The following is a 26,766-nucleotide window of genomic DNA, read 5'->3' as shown; positions in this document are numbered from 1 at the left end:
CTGTATATAACTTGTTAGAAATACAGTTTTGCAATAATGTTTAAAATTCGGACATCATATAATGATATGGAGAATATTGCCTACTTTTTATATTAGACTGAAATGATATTTGAGAGCAATACGTGAAAAAATGCATCATAATTAAAAGCACTATTTCCATTTTTGCCAGATATTTTACAGTAAAGGGGCTGTAAATAAAATGCATGTACTCACTTGAGCAGCTTTCTATGTTGCACACTCTTGTTTCATTCGATGATCCCGAACATAGTTTACCTTCGTATTGCGGAGCTGGATTCAAACAGAATCTCTTACGGAGTGAAGTCCCTCCCCCGCATGTGACCGAACATTCTGACCAAGCACCCCAAGGTGAAAATCCTCCTTCAACAGGACAATGATTAATGTTACAATTCAGATAATCGAAAAAGTTACCATAACATGCCTTTCCACCATATTGTGGGGGTGGATTATTACATTTTCTTGCACGCGTTTTCACACCTCCTCCACAACTTTGCGAACATTGAGACCAAATGCTCCATTCAGTAAACCCACCGTCTATAGGACAAGAAAATTCATTACACTGCAGTGACTGAGAAAAGTTGCCGCTACAGTTTTTCCCACCATGCGAAGGTAATGGTGAATTACATTGTCTCTCTCTTCGTTTGGTGCCTCCTCCGCAACTTGAAGAGCAGACAGACCAGGATTCCCAATTTCCAAATCCACCATCCACTGGACAAGGTAATATGTTGCAATTTTCCGCATGTTCATGCTGACCTGTGCAGTTTACACCTCCGTACTGTGGAGAAGGGTTACTGCATGTTCTTCTCCTCACTTTTAACCCTCCGCCACATGATGTGGAACATTCCGACCACAAATTCCATTCATTGAAACCACCATCAATGGGACATTGATTCTCTATGCACAACTGTGATTCACTGTATAAACCAGAGCAATTTTTGCCACCATAATGAGGCCTTGGGTTTGCACAGAAGCGCTTTCTAGTAGATAAACCTCTGCCACATGTAACTGTGCAAGGTGTCCAAATTCCCCATTCTGAGAATCCACCATCAATAGGACATTGATGAGTGTTGCAGACACCATATTCGGTGCTGAGACCCTGGCAGGGTTTCCCACCGTATCTAGGAGATGGACTAGAACAAGTGCGTGTTCTGTTTTTAGATCCTACGTTGCAACTAGAAGAACAGATTGACCATTCACTCCATTCAGAGAAGTACCCATCTATCGGACAGAAAAATGTGTTACAAATATTCTCTTCAGTATACACTCCACTGCAGTTTTTTCCGCCATACATTGGTTTTGGCATATTACAATGTCTTGATCTTTTCTTAATCCCTCTTCCACAACTTTGAGTGCAGTATGTCCATGTTTCCCATTCACTAAATTCACCGTCAATGGGGCAGTTCTGGGTATTGCAATTTAAAGATTCTGTAAAATGTCCGGTACAAGCACGACCTCCATGTTCTGGATCAAAACAAACCCGATTTCTTGTATGTATCCCACCTCCACATGTACGAGAACAAGGAGTCCAAGCTTCCCATTCACCAAAATAGCCATCAATTGGACAAGGAAAGGTTTTACATTCTATTTCCTCAGAGAAATTTCCACTGCAATTTCTACCACCAAATAACTGTCTTGGAGAATCACATAACCTAGTTCGAGTTTTTTTCCCTCCTCCGCAACTTACTGTACAATCTGTCCAACTGGCCCATTCACCAAATTTGCCGTCAATTGGACATTTATACGAATTACAGCTTTTGCTTTCAGAAAAAACACACGTACAGTTATGATCTCCATTGCACGGATATGAGTGATAACATTTTCTCACTCTGCTTTGAGTTCCACCAAGACATGTACTGGAACAAGAAGACCATTCTTCCCACGATCCGAACTGTCCATGCACTAGGCAAGGACTAGTGTGACATAAGACATATTCGACAAAGTTTCCTGAGCAGTTAAGTCCATCGTAAGCTGGAACTGGGTCATCACAATATCGCTGTCTGAACATCAATCCTTCTCCACATGTCTTTGAGCATACTGACCATGTACCCCAATGTGAGAATCCCCCGTTTATTGGGCAGTTTACAACTTTGCAATCATCTTCTTCTATAAACTCGCCAGAACACATTCTACCCCCATAAGCTGGTACTGGATTATTACAATCCCTGTATCTTTGCCTTTTTCCAGATCCACATGTCTCACTGCAGTCAGACCATTGTGTCCAGTCGCTGAAGCCCCCGTGAACTTAAAATAAAGTGTAAGCAAATGAACCCTATAAAACATCTTAATCTGCCTATCAATCATCCATACTAGATTAGTTTCATTTTCTTAAAAATATGAGCAACTTAAACTTTCAAATACCTGGACAGTTATGGTCATTACATGCTTGGGTTTCTTCCCATATACCGGAACAATTGGATCCACCAAACATTGGCGTGGGGTCTGTGCAATTCCTGTTTCTTGTCCTATATCCACCATTACACATTTGTGAACATGAACTCCATCTACCCCACACGCCAAATTCACCATCTATTGGACACGGATTTGTATTACAATCTATACTTTGTTTATCTTCACAAGGTCGCTCTCCATTTCTTGCTACGGAATTATTGCAAAGTCTGTCTCTTTCACGAATTCCTCCTCCACAAGAAACATTACAATGAGTCCAGGAACTCCAAACAGCCCACTCGACATCAACAGGGCATTTAGTAATGAGACATTCTTCCGTCTCATTGTAAAAACCACTACAGATCGTTCCATTGTAACTCGAGAATAGACTAATACACGTGCGACTCCTAGTCCTCTGTCCCAAGCTGCATGTTTGTGAACAAGAACTCCAGTCACCCCATTGACTAAACCCAGCGTCCATTGAACATGCATTAGTATTGCAGTCTTCTGCCTCCCGATCATCTCCAGAACAAGGTTGTCCTCCGTAGCGCGGAAAAGGTGTATCACACTTTCTTCCCCTTACACGCACTCCTCCTCCACATGACATATTACACTGTGTCCACGTCGACCATGAACCCCAACCTCCATCTATAGAACAAAGTAATATGAAACAGTTCAAAGTCTCCTCAAAAGCCCCGGTGCAGTTTCTTCCGTTATACTGGGGAGCAGGGTTTGAACATGAACGTCTTCTAGCTTTTAACCCCAGTCCGCAAGATTTTGAGCATGAACTCCAATTATTCCATGAACTAAAACCACCATTAATAGGACAGGGACTAGGATTACATGTTTGTGTCTCTGCAATTGTTCCTAGACAGTTAAGCCCACTATTCTGTGGTCTCGGATTTGTACAGTTTCTACTTCTTTGTTGATAACCACTTCCACATGATACACTGCAATCTCCCCAAGCCGTCCAATCACTCCATTCTGTATCGACAGGGCAATCAGCTATCGTGCAATTTACATTTTCCCAGGAAGACCCTGAACAATTTCGGCCATTGTCGGCTGGCACTGGGTTAGTGCAACTTCGACTTCTTGTTTTCATTCCTGTTCCACAACTCTTACTGCATTGTGCCCATGATGACCATTCACTGAACCCCCCATCGACAGATGCTATAATAGACATTTTCATAAAATATAGGCTTTTATATTTTATGAATTACATATAGTGAAGAACTTTGTTTACAATCCTTTTATGCACGAAAAAGATTTTTTTCATAGTTTAACAATTTCGAAAATTCAAACTCGTAAGAAAATACCTTGGCATGTCCTATTTTGCAGTGCATTCTGAATTTGTGGAAGGGCTGAAAAAGAAGAAACTTGGAACACATGTTCATTGCTGGGAAAAGAAGCAATTGCCTTAAGTTCCTCTGTGTCTGGACCAGTGCCTACGCCGATTGCAAATATTCTTACTTCATGACTGCGAAGTTGAGCTGCTTGATGCTTTGTTTCATCGGAATCGGTAGATTTTCCATCCGTGCATAGAATGACAATATTAGCAGCATCTGGCCGCCTGACGTTAAATATCGATTGTCTAACATATCTGAGAGCATCATCGGTCTGTGTGGAGCCTCCAGATCTAAAAGCAATATTGTCCACAGCAGATAAAATGCCCGGGAGGTGAACATAATCGGCAAACCCGAACTTCTTAGTTACAGTTCCACTGAATGTAATCACACCAAATCTAAATAGCTTTGAATATAGACCCGTAATGATGTCTTTCACGAAAGATTTCATTTTGATAAAATTATCCGATCCGACACTGCCACTGTCGTCCATTAATATCAAAATATCCGCAGTTCCACAACCTTTTTAAAGTAAAAAGCAAACATTTAAGGTATGGTTTTGTGGACGACTGATATGCCCCGTGGTTTCAATTATTAAGCTACAATATATTAATGCTTGATATCAAGAATTATGTCTATATATTATGTATCTAGCCCTAGTCGTCATAATATTACTTGACAAACTAAATTTCTGATACTTCGGAATCTTACATAAGCTTCAAATAAACTCAATCTCGACCCTTTTTTCCTTTTAAATAGTGTTGATATAAGGCATTCTTAAAAATTACTCCAAGGAATATGGCATTTTTGAAGGGATGCTACCATACTGATTTGATCAGTTGTTGTATAACTATTCCGAAGAAGATAATTTATAGATTCCACAACTTCGACACCCCTAGTTCTAAATGCGATAATAAATTTGTATTCTTCAATAGGATGTTTATAGTAATGGGACTGCTTTTGTTGTTGCCGATACTATGAAAACACTTTGCATATTCTGTTTTCAAATTCCTATGTAGATGTTTAGTCCCCCTTTTTTGTGGCCCCACCCTAGCCCAAAGGATTCTAATTGAAATAAAATTCAATATACACTGCATTCATTCTGGTGCTATTTGCATATGAATTAGAGACATACTACGTTTTGAATATTTTCTTTCATATTCCTTAAATATGTAAAACAATTACATGTACACCCCACTACAAATTCTGGTCCAACTCTCATTCCACAAGCATTGATTTTTAGAAACTTGAATTTACAACACCGTAACGTCTGCATATTATTTTAATTCATTGGTGTATGTGATTTTTCCCTTAACATCGCTACTTATAATTAAAACTTTTGTAATGATCTGAAGAAAATATATATATATATATATATATATATATATATATATATATATATATATATATATATATATATATATATATATATATATATATATATAATTTTCATGAGAATTTTTTTTTTTTTTTTTTTTTTTGACTATTTGCCTCAAATGTCTCTAGTGTGGTCGAAATAATTATGAAATATGGAGATTACGAACAGTATTCAAGCTCAAAGTCCATTAAAACAATACAAATCTGCAAAATGCAATGTTTAAGGAATGAACATTGTCAAATTTCAAAAATGAAACTGATAATTCAAACGTACTGTTTTGGTGGGTGGTAATACTCGGACTTGGTGGCTTTTGTTTGGGGCTTACAAAATCGGAAGGAGAAAATTTTTATTTCTGTTAAATTTGCCTTTAATTCTTTTGATACGCCCATACACTGCATAAACTATGCTGAGCGGCGCAGTGCGTACTGTATCAAATTGCCATGTAAAGTTCTTAAAGAGTTCCAACATGGAAATTTAGTTGTCAATAGAAGTGTTGGAACATTTTAATAGAGGTCAAAGGCAAGAATTGCTGAACGCAACCGGTAAGAAAGGTGGTTGTATAGTGGAAATTACGAGTTCCTCAGCTGGTGCTCTAGAATGATTTTTTTTAGATTGAACAGGGAATTGAAATTGAAAAAAATTGAAAGGGATAAAGTGCTAGGATTCTATCACAGGTGCTTGTGGACAGGACCCCCCCCCCTTTCCGAATATACACTATGGGTCCAAGGATATTTTTATTCGTCTTTTTCCATAAATTAATCTTCTAGTATACATTTACAATGTATTCTATATGAAAAATCCATATATATATATATATGGATAAAAAACTTTAGGTATCCAGGCAGACGGAGAAAATTGCATGTTTTTTAATATTTACATTGTACTGGTATTTTTGTCCCCTGCTTTCAATGAAAGTGGGGATATTAATTTGGATCTGTCTGTGCGTCCGTCTGTCTGTATTTCTGTCTGTCTGTTTATAACACTTTCGTTTCCATGCGATATCTCGAGAAGCCTTTGAGCTTTTGCAATAAGATTTTACATCACAACTCCCTATCGCCTAAAAATGACCTATATTAATTTTGAAGTTAAAAGATCAGAGGTCAAGGTCATAAATTCATACATTCTGTCTGTATGTAACACTTTCGTTTCCGGGCGATATCTCAGGAAGCTTTTGACCTTTTGCAAAATGTCCCACCCCATTTTATTTTATTTGAGTCAATTTTTTAAAATCAAAAATCAATTGGAAATTTGTTGGCATCGAGTACGCTTAAAGCTTTAGAGTTACTCCCCGTTTGTATTAAAAGTGGCGTGGCACTATTTTTAGTAGAGGAGCATGTGGAGACTTATTACATATAACACAGGTTCTCGGCGGACTTTATATATTATTACATGGTAAAATCTATTAGAACTCTAAAGCAAAGACTAAATTAGACACCATGTGTTGTGTAAAATTTTGACAATATCGAACGTGTCAAGAACGAAAAAATGGACGTTATTAAGGACAGTGGAAATCTGTGATATTTTCAGACAAAGCACAAGTATTTGTAAGTCAAACGAAAAATATATATTTAGAAAAAGCATAACATGTAAACCACCAATATACACAAAGTATTTTGAACCCCGCCTAATTTCATACCAGGAGTTATGACGTGTGGCATGTACAAATGTTCTCATAAAATCAGTATAACATTTGCCAATATAATTGTGCCCCCTCAATAATAACGCCTGATTACATTTTTTTTTTCGCTTGTCAAAGAATTTTGGTAGTTGATAGTGGACCCCCCCCCCAACTGAAAATGTATAGTTGTGCCCCCTCAAAGTGAAATTGCTTCCTACGGGCCACAGTGTGATAAATATTTTTTATAAAAAGTCTTGTATACATTTTAAAGAATAACTGGTCAAATCTTTATATCCATATTGGCATTTAGATGTGAAAATATTGTATAAGAAGATCGTTATGTAGATGTTTACAATAAAAGAAAATAAAAAATAAATCCGCCCATCCGCCCCAATTTTTAAGCACATTTATGTGGCCTTAATGCCAAGAGATCAAGGTTAACCTTTTCTCTTTGTCCATCTGCAAAATTTTCCCATGTCTTCCACCATCTTCCTGGCGCGGATCCAGGAATTTTTTCGTGAAAGGGGGAGGGGGTCCGCCAAAATCTAAATTCCAATCCAGAAATTTGTTGACAAGCAAAGAAAAAAAACCCTTAATTCCTTTCCCAATTTAACCGTGAAAAACCTATTTCTTAACAGGGGTCCACGTTTTCGAGGGGGAAGTATATGTGTACAGGGAATAATAGCAATGTACTGTGAAGTTCAACAATCTGTGCAGCGAATTTCTGTGACGTACAGTGGAAAACAGTAATTCTCATCCAACAGCCCATTGGGAAATAAATACTACGGCTAGCCATATATATATAAATATATGTGGTGTGTGTTTGTGTGTGGGTTTAAAATGTGGTGATGACATGTATCGGTTTGCACCTCTAGCTTTTGTCATATTAGCATTGTACATCGATGTCATATTGGTACTGCTATTATTCTTTCTAGAAATAAACAGACACTTGTGGATGGTAGCTGGAACCTTTGAAAGCCTGCAGTTTTTCCTGTTTATGTTGTTGTGGAGATAAATAGATAAATACTGTTTTTCACAGCTTCGGAAACAATTCGTTAATTCACTTCAGACATCGACATAATGTGATGCATATCAATGAAATCTTCCCTGAAGGTGTACAGAGACAACTATGAGCTAATAGAGGGTTGAGGAGAGGGACAAATAACATAAAAAAATCAAAGTGTGTAAAAAGAATTGTATATAAGTTGTCAAGACACAGTGTCCACTAACACGCTTTGAAAATTATTATTTTAAATGGGAAATCAAAGAGCCCTGAGAATACATTCTCCGATTACATATACATACAAAGCTAGCTGCAGAACTGTAGTGTTATGGTTTATATTTTAGTATTTGACCATATGGTCAACGACTAAAATATAAAAACCATAACGTTACAGTTCTGCAATGAAATATGAAGATAACGAACAGTATTCAATATCGAAAGTCCAATGAAACGATACGAATTTGGAGCAGAGCAAACACGGACCTAAAAATTTAGAGGTGGGATCAGGTGTCATGGAGGAGTAATACAAAGCGAGCACAAGACACTGGTGCGAAAATAGGCAAATACTGGTAGGTCCACATTACCAAGCCCAAATGAGATAGGATGGAAGTTGAATAATGGTAGTTTCCTAAAAACTTAAAACTAGACCATTCCAAAGATTTTCCTAGATTTTATTTCTTTCAGCTCCACCATTTTTGGACATATGCAAATGTAAAATCTTGAACAAAAAAGAATTTAGAAATAGATAGAAAACGCACAAGAGAAAATTCGAACTTTATAGGTAAAATGGCTAAATTTTATGAATTTAAGTGATAATTTAAGTGTTTCATTATCATTTGCTAGTTGCAATCCTCCAGTAAGATTGTTCGCGCATTCTTTCTCTCGTTTAAATGATCTAGTTGCAATCCTCCAGTTAGATTGTTCGCGCATTCTTTCTCTCGTTTAAATGATATTGAAATTGACATTGTCAGCCATTTTGACCATTTAACGCCATTTTTATGAAGGCTAACATGTTGTTTCGGATTCAGCATACTCAAAGTAGGTTAAAATTCATGCTGGACCAAATAATATTTTTTTGCCGTCACACGTACTTTTTTGTAAATAGGACCAGACAATACGTTCTATTTCCATTAGTGAACTCCTCAAAATTAGAGGCGCTTTTGGTCGTCTTACTGGGACAGCATGGCGTTGCAGATAATACAAAACATGCCAATCTCAATTCAATTTTAAACGTTAAATGTATTTGTCATTCCAATTAAAGAAAAGAAGAACTAAAAGACATATGTAAGAGAACGAGAACCCTAAATTTATCACCCATTAATAAAAAATACGACATTTCCGAGGCATGTGTATTGTATTTAGAGGTACCAAACGATAAATACGTACATACGATCAACAATAGATATAAATTGATATCGTTGTCATTCCAACTCTTGATGTATATAAATTTCAAAACAATAAAATATTTCATTTGCATTTTCTTAGGATCTGTTCATCGACATTCAACATATTGTTTTCATGTTTATGTTACGTTTGTCCCAGAAATCCCGCGAGATTTGTACATTTTCCGACTTTATCACAAAAGAGCGCACTAAGAAGTATAACTCTTCCATAGTGGAAATAGAACCAATTGAATATGTTTGAGAGGGATCAGTGCTTCGTATACAGCTAGCACATCCTTGATTCACACTTCTTTTACCAGCAAAATAATCTGTTAGAAGATCACTTGCTAAAATGTTTTGATCGTTACTTTATTGTTCCCATTCCGTTTGTTTAATTCCTCTCCAATACGAAGGAGTTCCTTTTACAACAGGTAATCGCAAAATTCATTTTTCTTTTAATTCACATTCTGCATAAAATATGTAAAAGGGAAAAAGAGAAAGCACCAATTTCTTAGCATATAATTTAAAAATTTACTTAGAAGAGAACCATACCGCTTATACTGCTTTCCTTAAACTCACAAGACACCCCGGCGTCCTCACTATGCTGACAGTTATGTGTATTCCAGCCACTGTGCCGACATTGTGAAATGAACCGTTCACTTCCTGTGCAACCGACATCATCAAGCAATATTGGACCCACACCATTAGGAAACGATCCCCCGCCTTTTGCAATAGAATTGTTCCTTATGTATGAAATGAAAATAGAAGATAACGTACAGTGATCGATGAAAAAAAAACTACAAACAATTCAAATTTGTTAACATGGCATAAAACAGGGACCCCTGGAAATTCCTGAGGTGGGATCAGCTGGTTCCTAAGAGGAGTAAGCACCACCTTTTGTTTTATTAGGCATATCAATATATTTTTTCCTTAGCCGATTATTCGATTGCACTATTCGAAAGATAGTCGAATGTTCGGATCATTTTCTGAAAATAAAATTTTATTTTAAACTTCACTGGTACGTTACGTATTTATAACTCAAAAACATTTTTACCTAAATTTATACCAAAAGTAACATCAAATGTCTTTGTTGCACACAGATGTTCACAAGAACATAACGTGTTTATATGAAATTTTAGACTGGTAATTTCTCCAAAATGTATGATTCCCCCGTCAATCGCATTCATAAATCGGTCTGTAAAAGAATTGTCCACATGATATTTTTAAAGCTTTAAGTTAATAAAATAATTGGGAAAAGGAGGGTGGGGGATGTAAACACGATGTATCCATACTTCAGGTGCCTGTGATATTGTAAAACAGTTAAATACTGCTTGTTCAATTGTTGATTGCCCCGACTAACAGAATGTCTTTACAATATAAGAGAATTGTTTTAAGGACGGATGATATAAACAAAAAATGGATGCATGGATTGATATATATTTTTGAAGTTATTTTGGTTATACATGTACATGAAGTAAATTTCAAATTTATATCAAAAAATTGTAAACTTTCTAGGATGCTCGAAATTCTACCTATTTAGCCGTCATCCTAATAAATCTATACAACTTTCATCACTTTAAAGGACATTATTGTGAAACTTTAAATGAAAAATTATAATCTATGCGGCTAAACTTATTCATATTACTTAAATAAACATGGCTTTAGTGGTAATTTTTATGATTTTTGAGGAAAGTTTGTATCATCTGTCCTTAATAATATTCGAGAAGGCTCACTGGGGGCCGCCAGAGAAACCCAAAACTCTCAAAACTGGCCACATGATATAACTTTTTATCGCCGATATATGGCTGAAATAGTGCCGATTTAGCGTAAAACATTAATCAATCAATCAATCAATCGTTTTCGAAGTGTCAAAACATGTCACGGTTACGGTTTGTTCCCTGCATTTGAATTTTCTTAGAAAACAAAATATAATTGGTGCATGGTACATGTATGAGATCAGGTCTTATTAAAAAATTAAAAAAAAAAAAAAACAAATCCAGTAAAGTGATCCATAATTTATTACAAAAGAACAAAGATATTAATTGATAAATAACTCCCGCGATAGTGGAGTATCTTTCCACATGTACACAGAGAGTCAATAGTTTTTGTTGATGAAAATTTATTTATTTTATCAAATGTGTCTGAGGAAAAACGGTTTCTCAATTTAGAGATGAGAATTCCATCTCGTTTTCACTCTTCCATTTCATTTATTTATTTGAATGTCGTTTTGTCATTCGATCGTCGGTCCATTCGACTGAACGTAGTAGTCGACTATTCGTTTATATCCCTAGTTTGTGACCGTGTGTCTTTTACACCACATACACACGTACAGATATATCAAATTCGTTTGCGCAAATCAGTTATTGCGATTGAATAAACAATTCTACTCATTTATAGCCATCTTCGCATGCTCACAGTTTTGTATCGGCCCGGATCCTCTTTGTAAAAGAGTGAGTCAGATCGAAACTCTGTGCTAGCAGGAAAAAAGGTGAAGATGACGAACAGTGATTCATTCTCGAAAAATCTATAAACAATACAAATATGTGAGCAGGGCATAAACCACGGACCCCCTGAAACTCCAGAGGTTAGATAAGGTACCTAGGAGTTCGTTAAGTTTGTACAAAAAAAAAATAAATAAATAAATAGCGATAAATGAATATATTTAAATTGCATTTCGACATAATTTTATTTATTCATTAACCCATAGTGAGTGACTTTATTTAAAGCTTGCAAGAAATAGTACGAAAATCACCTCGAAAATCCTAGCATTGAGCAGATCACTGCTGCATCCTCATTATCCCATCCGTCATCGCAGATTGTTCCCCACGAACCTTCATGATGTATTTCAACTCGACCTTCTAAAGACGTTTTCCCACCGACTAGTCGCACAGCTCCATCTGTTACAAGAATTTAATTCATATTAAACCAAAATTATGGTTTTGGTTAAAATGATATGGTCCAAGTTTGCATGTACATTAATCTGAATAAATGTTTACTGTAAATATCATGCATTAACGTGTGATATGGTTTGTTCCTTTGATTAATTTGCGATTTTACACTACAAAAAAGTGTAAAACTGCATCAAAATTTACCATTGCAGGTAAATTTGTTGTTTCTGTAAATCACTTTTCAATCGCGACAACTTTTTTCGGGTAATTACGCGAGACGGTGTGCTCTTGAAAATTCCACTCACGCGTAGATTTTTATTGACATAGGATATATACAGCAATAACGGGCATTCATGAAAAGTTTGTCTCGCTTGTAAATACCAAATACCTACATGTATCTCGCTAAAATAATGTTTCGCGAATAATTGGTGATCTACAGTAGTTAATTAAATTAACTGATAATCCTGGTAAACTTTTATTTAACAAATATTAATTTTTATTTGGGACTTGGTCAAAGGGAATGGCAAAGCCCCCCCCCCCCTTTTCCACGAAATTTTTACGATTTAGAAAGACCCATACAACAGGTGTGGCAGCAGATAGGTCAGCCTTCTATTCAGAGGTATTTTGTATCCTTGAGGAAACGATGTGTTGCAGTAATTAGAGCAAGAAGTGGTCATACTCCATACTGATTAATTAATGTGAATTTTCATTATGAGGGTATATCATGTTCTTTACACTTTGCTTCAAAGTCTGGTCTGTCGAGATACTAACATAAAATTTACAACCATCAAATTAAAAACATATATCATTAACTATGAATTAAAATTACTTATTGTATGCATTTGTTCTTTATAACTTAAAAATGCTAGGTGCACACTACGAAATTGACAGGGTCCGAGAACTACACTGATTTGTTGGACTTGAGAATGGATCTGTTGCCCGAAACGTTTAGCTAATATAGCACAACGAATTTGATTCAGTTCGCAGCCAATGTCCTTGGACCCAGTTTTGTGACACATCTTCACTAGCTGTTTCAGGTTTGTTTCACAAAATGTACACGTATTGTTGATTTGTAACTTTTAAACTGTGTCTGCAAAATACATTTTTCACGAGTTTAAAGAAAAAAAATATACTTGATATTAAATATCGTTTATCAATGTCATTTCATTGACGTAATGTATTGTTGATGTAATATAACATAACCTGTTTAATTGAGTTTTCAAATGTAATCTACACAATACAGAAGGACCTGTTTTTTTAACCTTGTTTACATTTTTTAGTGTTTCTGCTCCACGTTTATGTCTGTCGTCATTCTAGAAATAGCTAGCACATCAATTGCCGAGCAGCACACTCAACGGTCAAGAGTACGCGACTGCTGTAGCCAATGAAAATAGAGCAGGTGGTCAACAGTGAGAAGACTTGACCGTGACCCGGTCAACAGATCAGGAGTGCAATAAATTTGGAACTTTTTTTAACGTAATGTTGGTTTTAAATTTTAATAGTTTATTAAGAAGAAAAAATGAAGGTGTATGTATAATAAAAGAAACGATCATGATACGACTGAGAGAAGTTTAAAGTTTGGCTATTGCATTGCCAATGTAAGGTCAAAGGCAACAACTCGTTATTGTGCAGTTCGTTGTGAATGTTTCCACCATAAAACGTCTGTCCGTTGTCTGAGAGGAAGTGGAAGGGTAACTGACTGTGACGGAAAAACTGATAGAAACCGATTTCACGAGCTTTGTCTGCGATCTCGTCGACCTTACAGCGAGTGCTTTTATAACTCCTGCACGTCAAACGGCTAATTTTCCAGCATGATTACCCCATGTAGCCATGTAGAGTTTGTCGAGACCCTATTCTTTGTACGAAATGATGATATTCAAGTACCTTGGTCAGAAAAGAAGCGAAAATAGTGAACCTTGCAGTATTTTACTAAATGCCAATGCCAATATTGTCCCCTTCTATCAACACAAAGACATCAGTCCACTTTATATCATTTGTCTTAATGCATGTTCAAACTAGATGTGTCAGGGTTAAACGAATACCCCAGCTGATATGCGAATTTTAAATACCGGTAGGTGAAAGTCCAAGAGTGCAAAAATGGGTGGACATGGCAAAAAATACACTGTAAGATAAAATTATACTGCTGAATCTGATTTCTGGAAAAGGTTGTCTATACAATACATAAGCATGTATAAACTTTAATTACACATTAATGATATGTAAAATTTAATATTGATAGTTTCCGTACATGATAAATATGAAAATCGTTATTTTAGTATGGAGTAGGTAGTATATCTATCTATATTTTGGTAAAAGGTGGTCAATTTTCCTTCTCATTTTATTTTGAGATATAGCAGTCCGTCTTAAATCCATCCTTTCAACATCAATGAACTCGCGGAGCAGTGGTATGATTGCTGGAATGTAAATGCAGTGCATGATTCCGAGTTTGAGCTCAACATTTTCCATTTAGGCTTTTTGAAAATGTTTTTTATTCCCGCACTTTCTAAAAAAAAGTTCGGATATACTGTTGTTACCCTGGTCCGTCTGTCACATTTTCTTCTTAATGAAATATATCAAGATAACGAACAGTATTCAGGCTCAAAAGTCCATCAAACAATACAAAATAGAAGCAGAGCAAACACGGAACTCCAAACATCAGAGGTGGGATCAGGTGCCATGGAGGAGTGAGCATCCCCTGCCGACCGGTCACACCCGCCGTGTGCTCCTTGTCATGATCGGGAAATAACGGAAAAATCCGTCGACAATTCAGTGTGTAAATAATGGTCTAACAATTAGTAAGAAAAACGTCAGTCAGCATTTGACTCAATGATCAATTGTATTTGCTGACAAGGTCATTGTATCGACCATAGAACTTACGAAATGATGACTTTAAACGAGACTGCTGATATTCTTGTTTCATCAACTTGTTTGTCAATAATTTACCTCGTTTTAGAAATTGTACATACGTAGAGCATGCTCTTGCGCATCGAATCAACTGAGAGATATATACCCCGTATGCAGGTGATGAAGGTATATTGCTGCATAAGTAAGGGAAGTTGACGATTGAAAAGTTAAAGTCATCACGTTTATCATAAAGCTTGGTTGTTAGATTACCATTCTTTTCCAAGTAAAATATCCAAATATGAAACAGATGTGTCAGACTCTGTGGTATCTTTTATCTCAAGCTCACAAGGATATATCGTATCGACATAAGAATGGAAATAGCCATTGTTAATTGACAATACGTCGTCGATATATCTAAATGTCGAGTTGAAGGCCAAAGCAAGTGTTTTCTTCTTTCGCACAAGATTTTGGACAAATTCTGCTTCATATGAATACAAAAAAGGGTCTGCTAATAACGGGGCGCAATTGGTACCCATGGAAATTCCAATAGATTGTTGGAAGACCTGGTCTCCAAAAACCACTTAGATATTCTCATTCAGAAACTCAAGCATCTTTTTAATGTCAACTTCAGAGTACTTGTGTGTACAACCAAATAATTTTTTAACAAAATAATTTCGCAAATGACCAAAGACAAGGTAAGTAAATTTACGAGTTCCATTTTTATTAAAAAAGCAGCTGTCAATGATATCAAAAAGCCTGGACTTTAATTTATCGTGGGGAATACTCCTACATTTTAAGCAGAATTCAATTAATCTTTTGGAATATGATAGGTGGTGTCCTATAGATGTGCAATAAGGTTTTGGAATTTTCAAATTTAACTCTGGGGGGCAAAACGGGGGTTAAAAAAAACCCACTTTTTTTCTACAAAAGCCCGGTTACAGAACTCTTCCTATATTTTACGCAGTAGCTTAATCATCTCTTGGAAGATGATTAGTTGTGTCCTGTAGATGTGCAATAAGGTTTTGGAATTTTCATTTTTCACCCTGAGGGTCAAATGGGGGTTGAAAATATGACGTTTTTTTAATATATACAAAAAGACCCTGGTTCACGGAACTCCTCTTACATTTTAAGCAGTAGCCTTATCATCTTTTGGAAGATGATTGGTGGTGTCCTTTAAATGCGCAATAAGGTTTCGGAATTTTCATTTTCACCCTGGGAATCAAACGGGGGTCAAAAAAATGACTTTTTATTTTATACAAAAAGACCCTGGTTCTCAGAACGGCTATTGCATTTTATGCAGTGGCTTAATCATCTTTTGGAAGATGATTGGTGGTGTCCTGTATATGTGCAATAAGGATTTTGAATTTTTTATTTCACTTTGGGGGTCAAATGGGGGGGGGGGGGGGGCGAACAATAGCGATTAAGGTCTTAATGTCAAAGATTTCATGAGTTATGGTCTGGTTGTCTTTTTTCTCAATTTAAACTTGAACGAAGAAAGGGTCAAGGTTAACAAATTGATGCAGCAAACCTTGTGTCAATGTCTTCTATCCATGTTCCAAAATTGAATTCATAATGTCAAGGGTTTTCAGATTATCCCCTGAATTATATTTTCATGTAAAAGATTGACCTTGACTTTATAAATGAGTCAAGGTAAAAAAAAATATTGGCATGCACTCTTTCTCCATACCACCTCTCCATGTTTCAAGGTTGTAATTTTAATGTCAATTTGTCAAAGGGTTCTTAAAGAAATACACGCTATATAAACGCCGATTTTTTATGTAAAACAAAATGATTAAATGGTTTGAGAAACATGATGAAAACGTAATGAAAAAATAATACCTTCCACAAAGTTTTACTAAATAAGTCGTTTTAATTACAAAACAATTAAGCAAGATCTGCAATTAAAAGTTCAGCCTTTTTAATTAATATTGATGAAGGAAGTGCGTAAAGAGTACATAGGCACACATGTCCGCGGGAAATCACAGACGACGAGGTACGTTGCATTTTGACTTTTTGACTACGGTTATGGATGAAAGGTTAATATCTGTCATAACAGAGTAGATGGTTAATGGACCTTTGCGAGAAGCACTGACTTTTACTGTCGACGGCTTACTTTTACATTTAAATCTGTCTTATGTACGGAGGTACAGAGTTGTTAATAGACAGGAAAACCTTAATATTGATTAGAGGTATGGTGTTAGGGGCACTTACACGATTTACCGGTATGCAACCAAAGCAATAGATGATTGAAGGCAGAATTACATAATTAAATTACCTAACTCCTGAGGGGCAGTATCTCCTTTCAATCATATTTTCTGAAGGAATGAAATAAGGTAGAAAAAAACATTTCGGAAGGAAAACTAAGCAAGAATTGGTCAATATGGGAAGGGAGGGGGTTGAAGGTAGGGTGGATGCCTTTCCCATCCTAGACAACGTAATATGTGCTCTGAAATGGCCCATTATTATCGTTAAATTAACTTTTAAGCTTCATATTTATATCGCAAAAGAGCTTCCATATATTGTCCTAGTGTAAAAGCAAGTCCTCAATTGTAAATGTCAGCGCTTCTCGCAAAAGTCCAATACTGGTTGCTTTAAAAGAAAAGTATCTTTAAGTGTTAGACGTTTGCAATTCATGTCGAAAGTTATTTGTTTACCAAATGGCCTACCTCGTTTTCTTGACGCCATTTTTGTTTATAGTCTAAAAGTAGCGACGGTGTCACGTGACGCAAGTTATAGCGTGTATAACTTTACGTTATATTTTGGAGGTGTTTTTTTTTCAATTTCACCTTGAAAGAAGTTAAGGTCAAAATTTTGGTGCAGTGCATCTTGTATAAATGTCTTCTTTCTATGTTACAAGTTTGAAATCCTAATGTCAAAGGGTTCTTAGGTTATAGCCTGGACTATATTTTGATGTAAAGATTGACCTTGACCTTATCAAAAGAACAAGGACAAAAAAGTTCGGTGGTCTCGGCCTCACCTCCATGCCACCTCTCCATGTTCCAAGTTTGAAGTCTTGATGTCAAAGGGTTGTCAAGTTACGGCTAGGACGAAATTTGATGGAAGAAGAAAACTGAAAAAAACAATATGTAGACTAGTATAGTCTACTTGTCGCATCAAAACTGTAGGAGGAATAGAGTTTTGAAAGAAGAACAAATTTGTGTCTACATTATGTAATGAAAGTTTCACATAGGATTCGACTTTTGTTGTCCAGTGGTTCTTGAGAAGAAGATTTTTGAAGATTTTTTTCTTATCAGTAAAGTAAATGCTTATAGCGAACACGCTTATAATGAATTGACGATTACAGCGAAGAGATTTTCATTCTCCATGACTTTAAAATATATTGTAAACTTAATATATAAGAGCAATTGCACTTATAACAAAGCAAAATCATCCGTCCCAGGCACTTAGTTACATGTACATGTATAAGCGTGTTTTACTATACATTCCCATGTATACAAAACTTTGATCCCCTATTGTAGCCTCACCCTATCCCTGAAGGTCATGATTTTGGACAAAGTTGAATCTACATGTACACTAAGTAGTAAAGTTTCACATAATTTTAAACTTTTCTGGTCCAGTGGTTCTTGAGAAAGATTTTTTTGAAATACCATTAAATTTTCACTCATTCTTATCTACCTTAAAAGAAGGTTTGACCCTTCATTTGTGAACAATTGCTTTACACAAAAAAGAACATTTTATATATATATATATATGTTTATTCACCAATCAAGGGCCCTCAGGGGGCATATACAATTATTTCAGAATGATTACATATAAATAATATTAAATTATATTATAATATGACAGAATATAAATCATATCTATCATGAGGGTACAAATGAAAGATGTACAATAACACGAGTAGGATACTCATGAAAATGCAAGATTTGTAACATAATCACAATAGTCTGAAACTGGATCAAAAATATTGAGTAGGAAGAAAACTGAAGGAAGATAAAGAAATTGACAATAATAGCAGTATGCTAATATATGTATATAGTGTGGCTTGAATACAGAGGGCACCAGGGGACGATGCCTCTGCATAGTCAATCTTACTGACACACCTGTACCCTAAGTATTCAAGACACTCATTCAGAATCATCTAGGTGATAGCAAAACTAATAACATATATAAAAAATACTTAACATATAATTATGTACCTACTCAATTCAACCTTTTTTAAAGTGATTATAGGTATTTTACATTCTAGTATAAAATACATAGTTACATACCAACATACATATACACAGTCGTACATATATATACATATCTACATACATTATTATAATACACAAATATACCATTATATTTAACAGTAAATAAGTAATATTAATACTATTATTTAGTATAGAAAAGGTAGCTTGAATACAGAGGGTACCAGGGGACGATGCCTCTGCACAGTCAATTTTACTGGCAAACCCGTACCCTAAGTACTCAAGGCACTCAATCATTTCACTTTTAAAGGTTATAGGGGGAAAACACAAGTAACATATAAAAACTATGTACTTTACATAGAATAGACCTTAATAAATTTACTAATATTTTATATTCCAGCTTTCAGAATCATTTTACTAACTTGAATTAGTATTTGCACATCCTCGTTGGTCATAAGCCAAGTTAACTTATTATCACTGTCCAAGTTGTGAAAATTCTTACAGGATTTGTTTATTAATTCATACAAGACATTTCTTTCATCTTTAACATGATTACATGAAAGAAGAAAATGTTTCTCGTCATCAACTGTTTTGTTGTTACATCTAGTACAGTGTCTTTCTTCTCTAGGAATGCCTATATATCTTCCCCTTTCAATATTAAGTCTGTGAGCTGATATGCGAAAACGTGTAAAGCTTCTCCTCTGCTCAAAATTCTTCAGTAAATTTAGATATTTTTCCTGACCAAAATTTTGTTTAAAAGTACTGTAGCAACTTAGTTTTTTGTCAGAATTTGATTTCAGTTGTGAATTCCATTCCCGTATATAGTATCTAAATAAACAATCTTTAAGTGCACGTTTGAATTTATGTCTTTTGACTGAAGTTAAATCGCGAATGCCATTGATACTGGTGAGAAGAAAATTAATGGAGCTGTACCAAGAAGGAATATTCTTGTCAAACAGTGATTTGGATTCATAATATGCATCTTTTAAAAGTGGAAAAGACTGGCCTAGATTTTCAAGTCTATACCAGTAACTTATCATTGATCTTATAATGTCAAAGTGCAGGGGGAATCTACCCAAATCAGACAAAACAGCAAAATTAGTTGCAGATTTATGCACACCAAGTATTGATTTGCAAAATTTCAAGTGAAGTTTTTCACAAATTAAGTTGGAGTATACTTTTCAATAGTACAGCTGGGGATGCTATTTTTTTAGTAAATGGGTTAAAATAACCCCAAATTTCAGATGCATACAGTAAAATAGGTTTAATAGTATGGTCAAAAATGTGAATAGTGGTTTTAATGTCAGGATTCAGGGAAATGAAATTTTTTCTGAGTTTAAAAAAATGATTTTAATGCTTTTTGATAAAGCTGCTTTTGAGCAAAAGAGAAAGAGTCAGAGGAACAAAATGTTACACCTAGATATTTGTATTCAGACACACATTCCAGTTCAACATCATCAAAGTAAAATTTAGTTTTGGTGAGCCTACCTGCTTTGTTAAAAACAATAATCTTAGTTTTAGATGTGTTAATATTGAGACCCCAATCATTGCAGTATTGCTGTAGAATATTAAGTTCTTGCTGTACACCTTCTGCTGTAGAGGAGAGTAAAATTATGTCATCAGCATACATCAAGCACTTAATTGAAATTGAATTTATATAAACTGGCTCAGTAGCTGAGTTTAGATAATCTGGAAGATCGTTAATAAAAATTTTAAATAAATTGGGACTAAGATTGTCACCCTGCTTCACACCTAATGTTATTGGGAAAAAGTTTGTAATCTTATTACCGATACGGACACAGGATTTGCTTGATGTATACATGCTTTTGACTACTTGATAAAAATTTGTTCCCACACCGATTCTGAGGAGTTTAATTTTGATACCTGTGTGGATAACAGTATCAAAGGCTTTTTGAAAGTCAACAAAGCAGGCAAACACTCTACCATCCTTAGTATTACAATACTTATCAATAATTGTCTTAAGTATATACATATGGTCTGATGTTCTTGCTTTTCGAGTGAAGCCGATCTGATAATCACTTATTATATGATATTTTTCTAAAAATTTATCCAGGCGGATGTCAAGTATTTTATTAAATAACTTTCCTGTTGCATTTGTAACTGTAATGCCTCTATAATTGTTTGGATCAGAACTGTCATTACTTTTATGAATAGGAATAATGTACCCTGAAGACCAAGGTTTTGGATAATATCCAAAAGTAAGACAACTGTTGAATATTTTATAAAAACATGGTAATAAAAAAGTTTGACCACATTTGATCATATGGTTTGAGATATTGTCCAGGCCTGGGGCTTTTCTATTTTTTAATTTTGAGATGGCATTCGAAATTTCTGCTATGGATATGTGATTATCAAGTTCACTGAAACATTTTTCTTTTTCCAAATCTGTAAGAATAGTGTCAAGCTGTGCCAGACGTTGAGCATACTTGGATTTTGGTTGGTTTAGATTTTGGAAGTGGGAGACCCAGGTGGATGGGTCAATTGCCTCAGATCTGTTAGTGTTTTCAGTACCTTGCAGCTTATCAATTAAATTCCAATAAGATTATGGGTTTTCTTCATGTAGAGTTTCCAACTGTTTTAGTAGAGATTGCCTATACTGACGACATTTGTATTTCCTTGTTTTTGTATATTCTCTATAGAGTTTGTAATAGTGATTTCTGACCGCAGGATCTTTGGGGTACTTAGAATATATCTTTCCATAGCTAAATAAATTTCTTCTCATGGAGTTTAAGTCTGAATCAAACCATCTTTTTTGGTTTCTGTTGGACTTTTTGCGATTTTTTTTGCATTTTTGAAGGGACTTATCTGCAGTATTAATTATGATATTTGATAATTCTGTTGTGGCATTATCAATTGATGAGGGAGAATCAAGATTAGTTCCATTTAAAAGATTGTGTAATTTTCTTTGAATGTCCTCCGAATTAAGAGCAGCTTCAAAACGAGCAGAAGACTCATCAGACTATCTATAGTTTGGTGATACAGGGCTTGAGTTGACATCATCCATATCAGATTTAAGACAAAACCTAGCAGACAGTGACCATTGCAACAAACAGTGGCAATCAGACAATGTAGGTAAAAATTCTGATATTCTAAAATACAATATTTGGTTTAGTATATTTTCTGAAACCAATACATAGTCAACAGTGCTACATCCATTTGGCGTAAAACATGTGTAGCTACCAACTGTATCTCCGAAGGTACGACCATTTAATATTCTCAATTGATTTGATATACAGAGATCTAATAAATCTTTGCCTCTATTATCTAATTTAGAGTCCAAATTATGTCGATTAATAATCTGTATGTCAGCATTGTATCTTGAATGAAGAGGAATGAAGTTATTATCATCATTTACAATGAAATCAGGTTCAGTAGAAACTCTTGCATTGAAATCTCCACATAACAGAATATTACCCAATGATTTGTAATGAGCTATGTCTTTTTCATTGCACTCCAGAATATTATAGACAATACTTTTGGAATAAGATGAATTTTCCGGGGGGTTATACAATACACAGATGAATAAATCTTGATCGAAATTGAAAATTTTTTTCTCTAACTTTATCCACTGAAAATCAGATTTTGTGTTCTTTAAAATCTTTATATGTGGTTTGAATTCACTTCTGCATAGCATGGCCAACCCCCCAAAAGTTCTGTTGTTATGCTTTGATGCAGATCTACACACAAAGTGACTGTAGTATTTTCCTATCTTGTGGATACATTGATCATGACCTACATGAGTTTCAGCCAGGAAAATAACATCAAATTTTTCTATCTGTTTGAGAAAAATTGTGTCATTCAATTTATTGTATGATTTGCTTAAAAGGCCCCCTACATTCCAGAAGCCCATTTTCACTGATGAGTAAACAAAAGATGACTTCATGATCAAAATCAAATGAGTAAAAAAATAGAGAGAGAAAAAAAGTACTTGGCTTCAAGTATCTAACCTTTTATAACTTATTTATCTGAACACTAAAATCTAATAAAGACATTGTCCTAGCTGCTTACATATTATGTTTTATATATTCAGTAACATATAAATGCACCTGTAGCTAAGTACTAAAAATCAATTTAGTATCTCTTATCTTAGAGTATTAATAATAACTAGTTGAACACACACACACACACACAAAACAGTTTTCAAGAACAAAACTACACTGTTTCCCATTTTACAATTACATGAATACATTAAAATTTGATGTAACCCCGACCTCGGCCTCTCCTATTGTTATGGCGGAATCTGGATCTGGATCTTTCTTGGACTGGAATGTTCAGTAAAGTATGGATGCTTTTTTTAATGTTGGCTGCTAGTATTGAAGTTCCTTTAACAGAGAGATGATATCGGTCTTCTGTAAGAAAGTCAGGGGTTGGATTGCCATCTGTAAGCATGTTACTGTGGTCACAAAACAACATCATTGGTTCCTCTGACAATCTTTGCTTTAATATCGCATTGGTAATTTGCCCATTGGTATGGTGTTCTAGGTTGTCCAGTCTAGGAGTGGCAAGTGAGATTATTATATTGATGTTTTGCCACCTGTCTTTTGCTGTTTGAAGCAGATTCTCCAGGCCGTCAACACAGGCTTGCGGTTCCATTTTTGTCAGGTCATTTGTAAGCGAGTGAAGAACTAATATATCTGGGTGTAGGTTACAGGTTTAGATATATTCAATGGTTTCTTTCATTGTGTATTTTATTACTTTTGTGGTTTCTACAGCTGGGCTAAGTTTGCTTTCGTTGACTCCTTTTACATTAGATGTCCCAATGAGTAATGCGCTGGGTTTTGTAGCTACTGTGCCATGCTTAGGCTGAGGCTCTCCAACTTTGGAACTGCTCACTGCTTGAGAATAAGATATGGGAGTTTTCAACTGTTTCTCCATTCTCTCGAGTGTTTCGATGACATCCTTTTTAAATTTATTAAGAGAAAGACAAACATCCTTGATTTCTTCTAATTCTCTGGCACACTGATTTAACTTCTTCAAGCAGGCTTCATTGTTTTGATTGATATGATTCACTAAATAGTCCATGTCTTTTCCTTGGCTGAGTTCGAGTTTACCTATTGCATCAGTTATTGTATTTTCAAATCTTTGAAGATTTACTAGCTTTTCGTCAATGTAATGTGATTAATCTTGACTTTTTGCTTGAGCAGACTTTTTTTCCAGTGTTTCCTCCTCATCGATTTCGGCAACTACATACTCAGCACTCGACCCCTTATTTAATAATGCCTGATTCACTGTTTCGGTGTTTTCTGTAGATTCAGTTGTAGGTGGCAGTTTTTGGAGGAGAACTTGGTTAAGCAGACGTTTCAAAGTTGGAAAATGTTTCTCCACAAACAGCATGTATTTACTACCCTGAGCCCTTAGAGTCCCAGTTGTTACAAAAAATGTAACACTGTATGCTAGGGCATTGTCTTTTTCTCTAATTTCAATAACAATAGAGTTACCCTTATCAGAAGCATCTTCCCATATTTCAGGGTCATCAAACCATTTGATATTGTACTTATCACTTTTGCCCAGGTGATCATAATAAAATGAATCCAAGGTCTTGATCCAAGGATAAATGCGCTGTATAGTGGTGTGAAATGTAACCATGTTTGCCTCTTTCTCGTACAATTTTAAGTCAAGTTCTTCAAAGAGTGAATTTTTCGCTTTACCTGTTCTTTTATTAAGCTTTTTTGGTAAGCTGGACGCTGGGTACTCGGATACAATTCTGTTCCAAGAAGAGTCAATTGTCGGCATTTCTGTTATGTCCGCCATTTTGGCGCGAACCAGTGAGTACGTAAAATGTTTCAGACTGATTTTAAACTGATTTTAAACTCTCGAGCAAGTACACTTTGCAGCACTCATACAAGAACAAGTCAAAACTGCAGGAAAGTCCTCAGATTTTACAAAAATTTGGCTAGGACAATGTTAAATAAACTTCAGTGCTCATGTGTTTTTTCAGGACCAACCATCTCGGGTCCCGAGCCCGATATTTATATGAGAAATAAAACTCTTTGTGTTTCTAAATATTTCATCACACTTCTAGTGTGTTTCTTATTATTTTAACTAAGATAATGATGATTTAATCCTGACTGTTCAATTTTGTACAGGCCTATGTGTGATAATTATACCCTGAGGGGTATGTTTGCCTGTCCTCAACAAGTCAGGTGATTGTTCACAGGAGTACTTTTCGACAATTTAGTTTATGTCTGCCTACTCAAAACACGAGGACTGTCATATATTTTAATTCTAATGGATTTAAGTCAGGAACTTGCATGATCTTGAAAAGTAGGAGTTCCTTGTGAAATTTGTAACAAACCACGAGAAAAGACTTCTGGCTGCGTCATTTTGTAATTAGATGTAGATTAAAGAAAAGATAGTGAGTAAACTTATTTTTTACCTTTCTGGAAGAAATATTTTTCTAGCTGCAGTATGAGTTAATTAGTGTTAAAGTCAATCAATTTAAAAAAAAACTTCACTTATTATTCCATTTCAATGTATGGCTCTGCCCTAGTAGATGTCAGAAAGAGAAGTAGAGAGAGCGAGAGATTACCCCAGGTATATAACCCCATGCAAAACTTAATAAATTATGATCGCAAATGCTCCGAAGGAGGCGCATTATTTAAAAAGCAATTTTTTATTAATTGTTTTCAGTAGATGTCAGAAAGAGAAGTAGAGAGAGAGAGAGATTACCCCAGGTATATAACCCCATGCAAAACTTAATAAATTATGATCGCAAATGCTCCGAAGGAGGCGCATTATTTAAAAAGCAATTTTTTATTAATTGTTTTCAGAATAACTCAAAGCTGAAAATTTAGAATTTATACCATGAAAACATAATGTGACTTTTATCCATGTTAATAAAACTGCACATTTTTGAAAAGAAAAGTATGATTAAATAGCGTATCCAAAGTGTTTTGAATAGCAAAATCAAGCTATAATGTTATAGCTAATTCAACTACAGAGCTTAATCAATTTTAAGAGATTGTGCAATACCTGTTAACCCTTAACTTTTCTAAAAATATTTATATCACCATTCCTGATTCAAAGGACAGCTAGGCATATGACCAAAACGTTCATTATTGAATTAATAAACATGCATGTTGTGAGGTTAGTAAATGAAGATGACAAGTGGGAAATGATGTTTATATTCATAAACTGTAGGAGTTTTCAACATTTAAGAGGTCCATGCAGACATAACTCCTTCCCCTTTTCCCCTTCCCATTCATATATATATGTACATACCAGTACCTTGTTCTGACATAAATTGTAAATATACAAAAATGTACATGTACACAAAGTTTAATGACGCGTCTCTGAATGATTTTCATTTCTAATTCTAGGATCGTGGGCTGACCCTAGGGGGTCAAGAATTGAAATGTCAGATTATCATTGACATACTTTTAACACAGGTCCCTATTGTGATCATTTCCAGTTTCAGGGGTGGGGATGACTTCCAGGGGGTCATAACCTTAGAATATACCATTTCATGCATAATATGACACAAGGAACAATATTATGTATGCTTAAGGGAAGTTTTCAACCATTTTCAAGATTCATGTATATATACATGTGTATATGATCAGTCTCAGGGGGGTGGGGATGGTTTTGGGGGGTCATGACCCTATATACTATTTTTAAAATGTGTCATAATTCAAAACTAAGATGGCTTAGGGGCTTTTGATTTAATGAAAGCTATCTGATTGTTTCCGGTTCCGGAGAGTAGGGATGACCCCAGGGACTTGCTTTAATGTAT

The 26,766-nt window shown here is 35.3% G+C and overlaps 1 protein-coding gene across 1 annotated transcript in view; it reads right to left on the bottom strand.

The window, feature by feature from the left end:
• LOC133172194 (A disintegrin and metalloproteinase with thrombospondin motifs adt-1-like) overlaps positions 1-26,766 on the bottom strand; it is a 52,566-nt gene that overhangs the window by 371 nt on the left and 25,429 nt on the right. The window contains exons 6-10 of the mRNA XM_061307041.1: positions 11,880-12,024; positions 9,680-9,870; positions 3,720-4,268; positions 2,377-3,573; positions 214-2,259 (exon numbers count right to left, since the gene is read on the bottom strand). Of these exons, the coding sequence (XP_061163025.1) occupies positions 214-2,259; positions 2,377-3,573; positions 3,720-4,268; positions 9,680-9,870; positions 11,880-12,024 (4,128 nt within the window). The remainder of the gene's footprint in view (positions 1-213; positions 2,260-2,376; positions 3,574-3,719; positions 4,269-9,679; positions 9,871-11,879; positions 12,025-26,766) is intronic.

This window comes from Saccostrea echinata, unplaced genomic scaffold, assembly GCF_033153115.1.
Source record: "Saccostrea echinata isolate AGI-Se365-2 ecotype Australia unplaced genomic scaffold, CSIRO_AGI_Sech_v1 ptg000054l, whole genome shotgun sequence".
Classification (NCBI taxonomy): domain Eukaryota; kingdom Metazoa; phylum Mollusca; class Bivalvia; order Ostreida; family Ostreidae; genus Saccostrea; species Saccostrea echinata.
The sequence above is the reverse complement of the archived record's forward strand: the minus strand, read 5'-3'. Positions and strand labels throughout refer to the sequence as shown.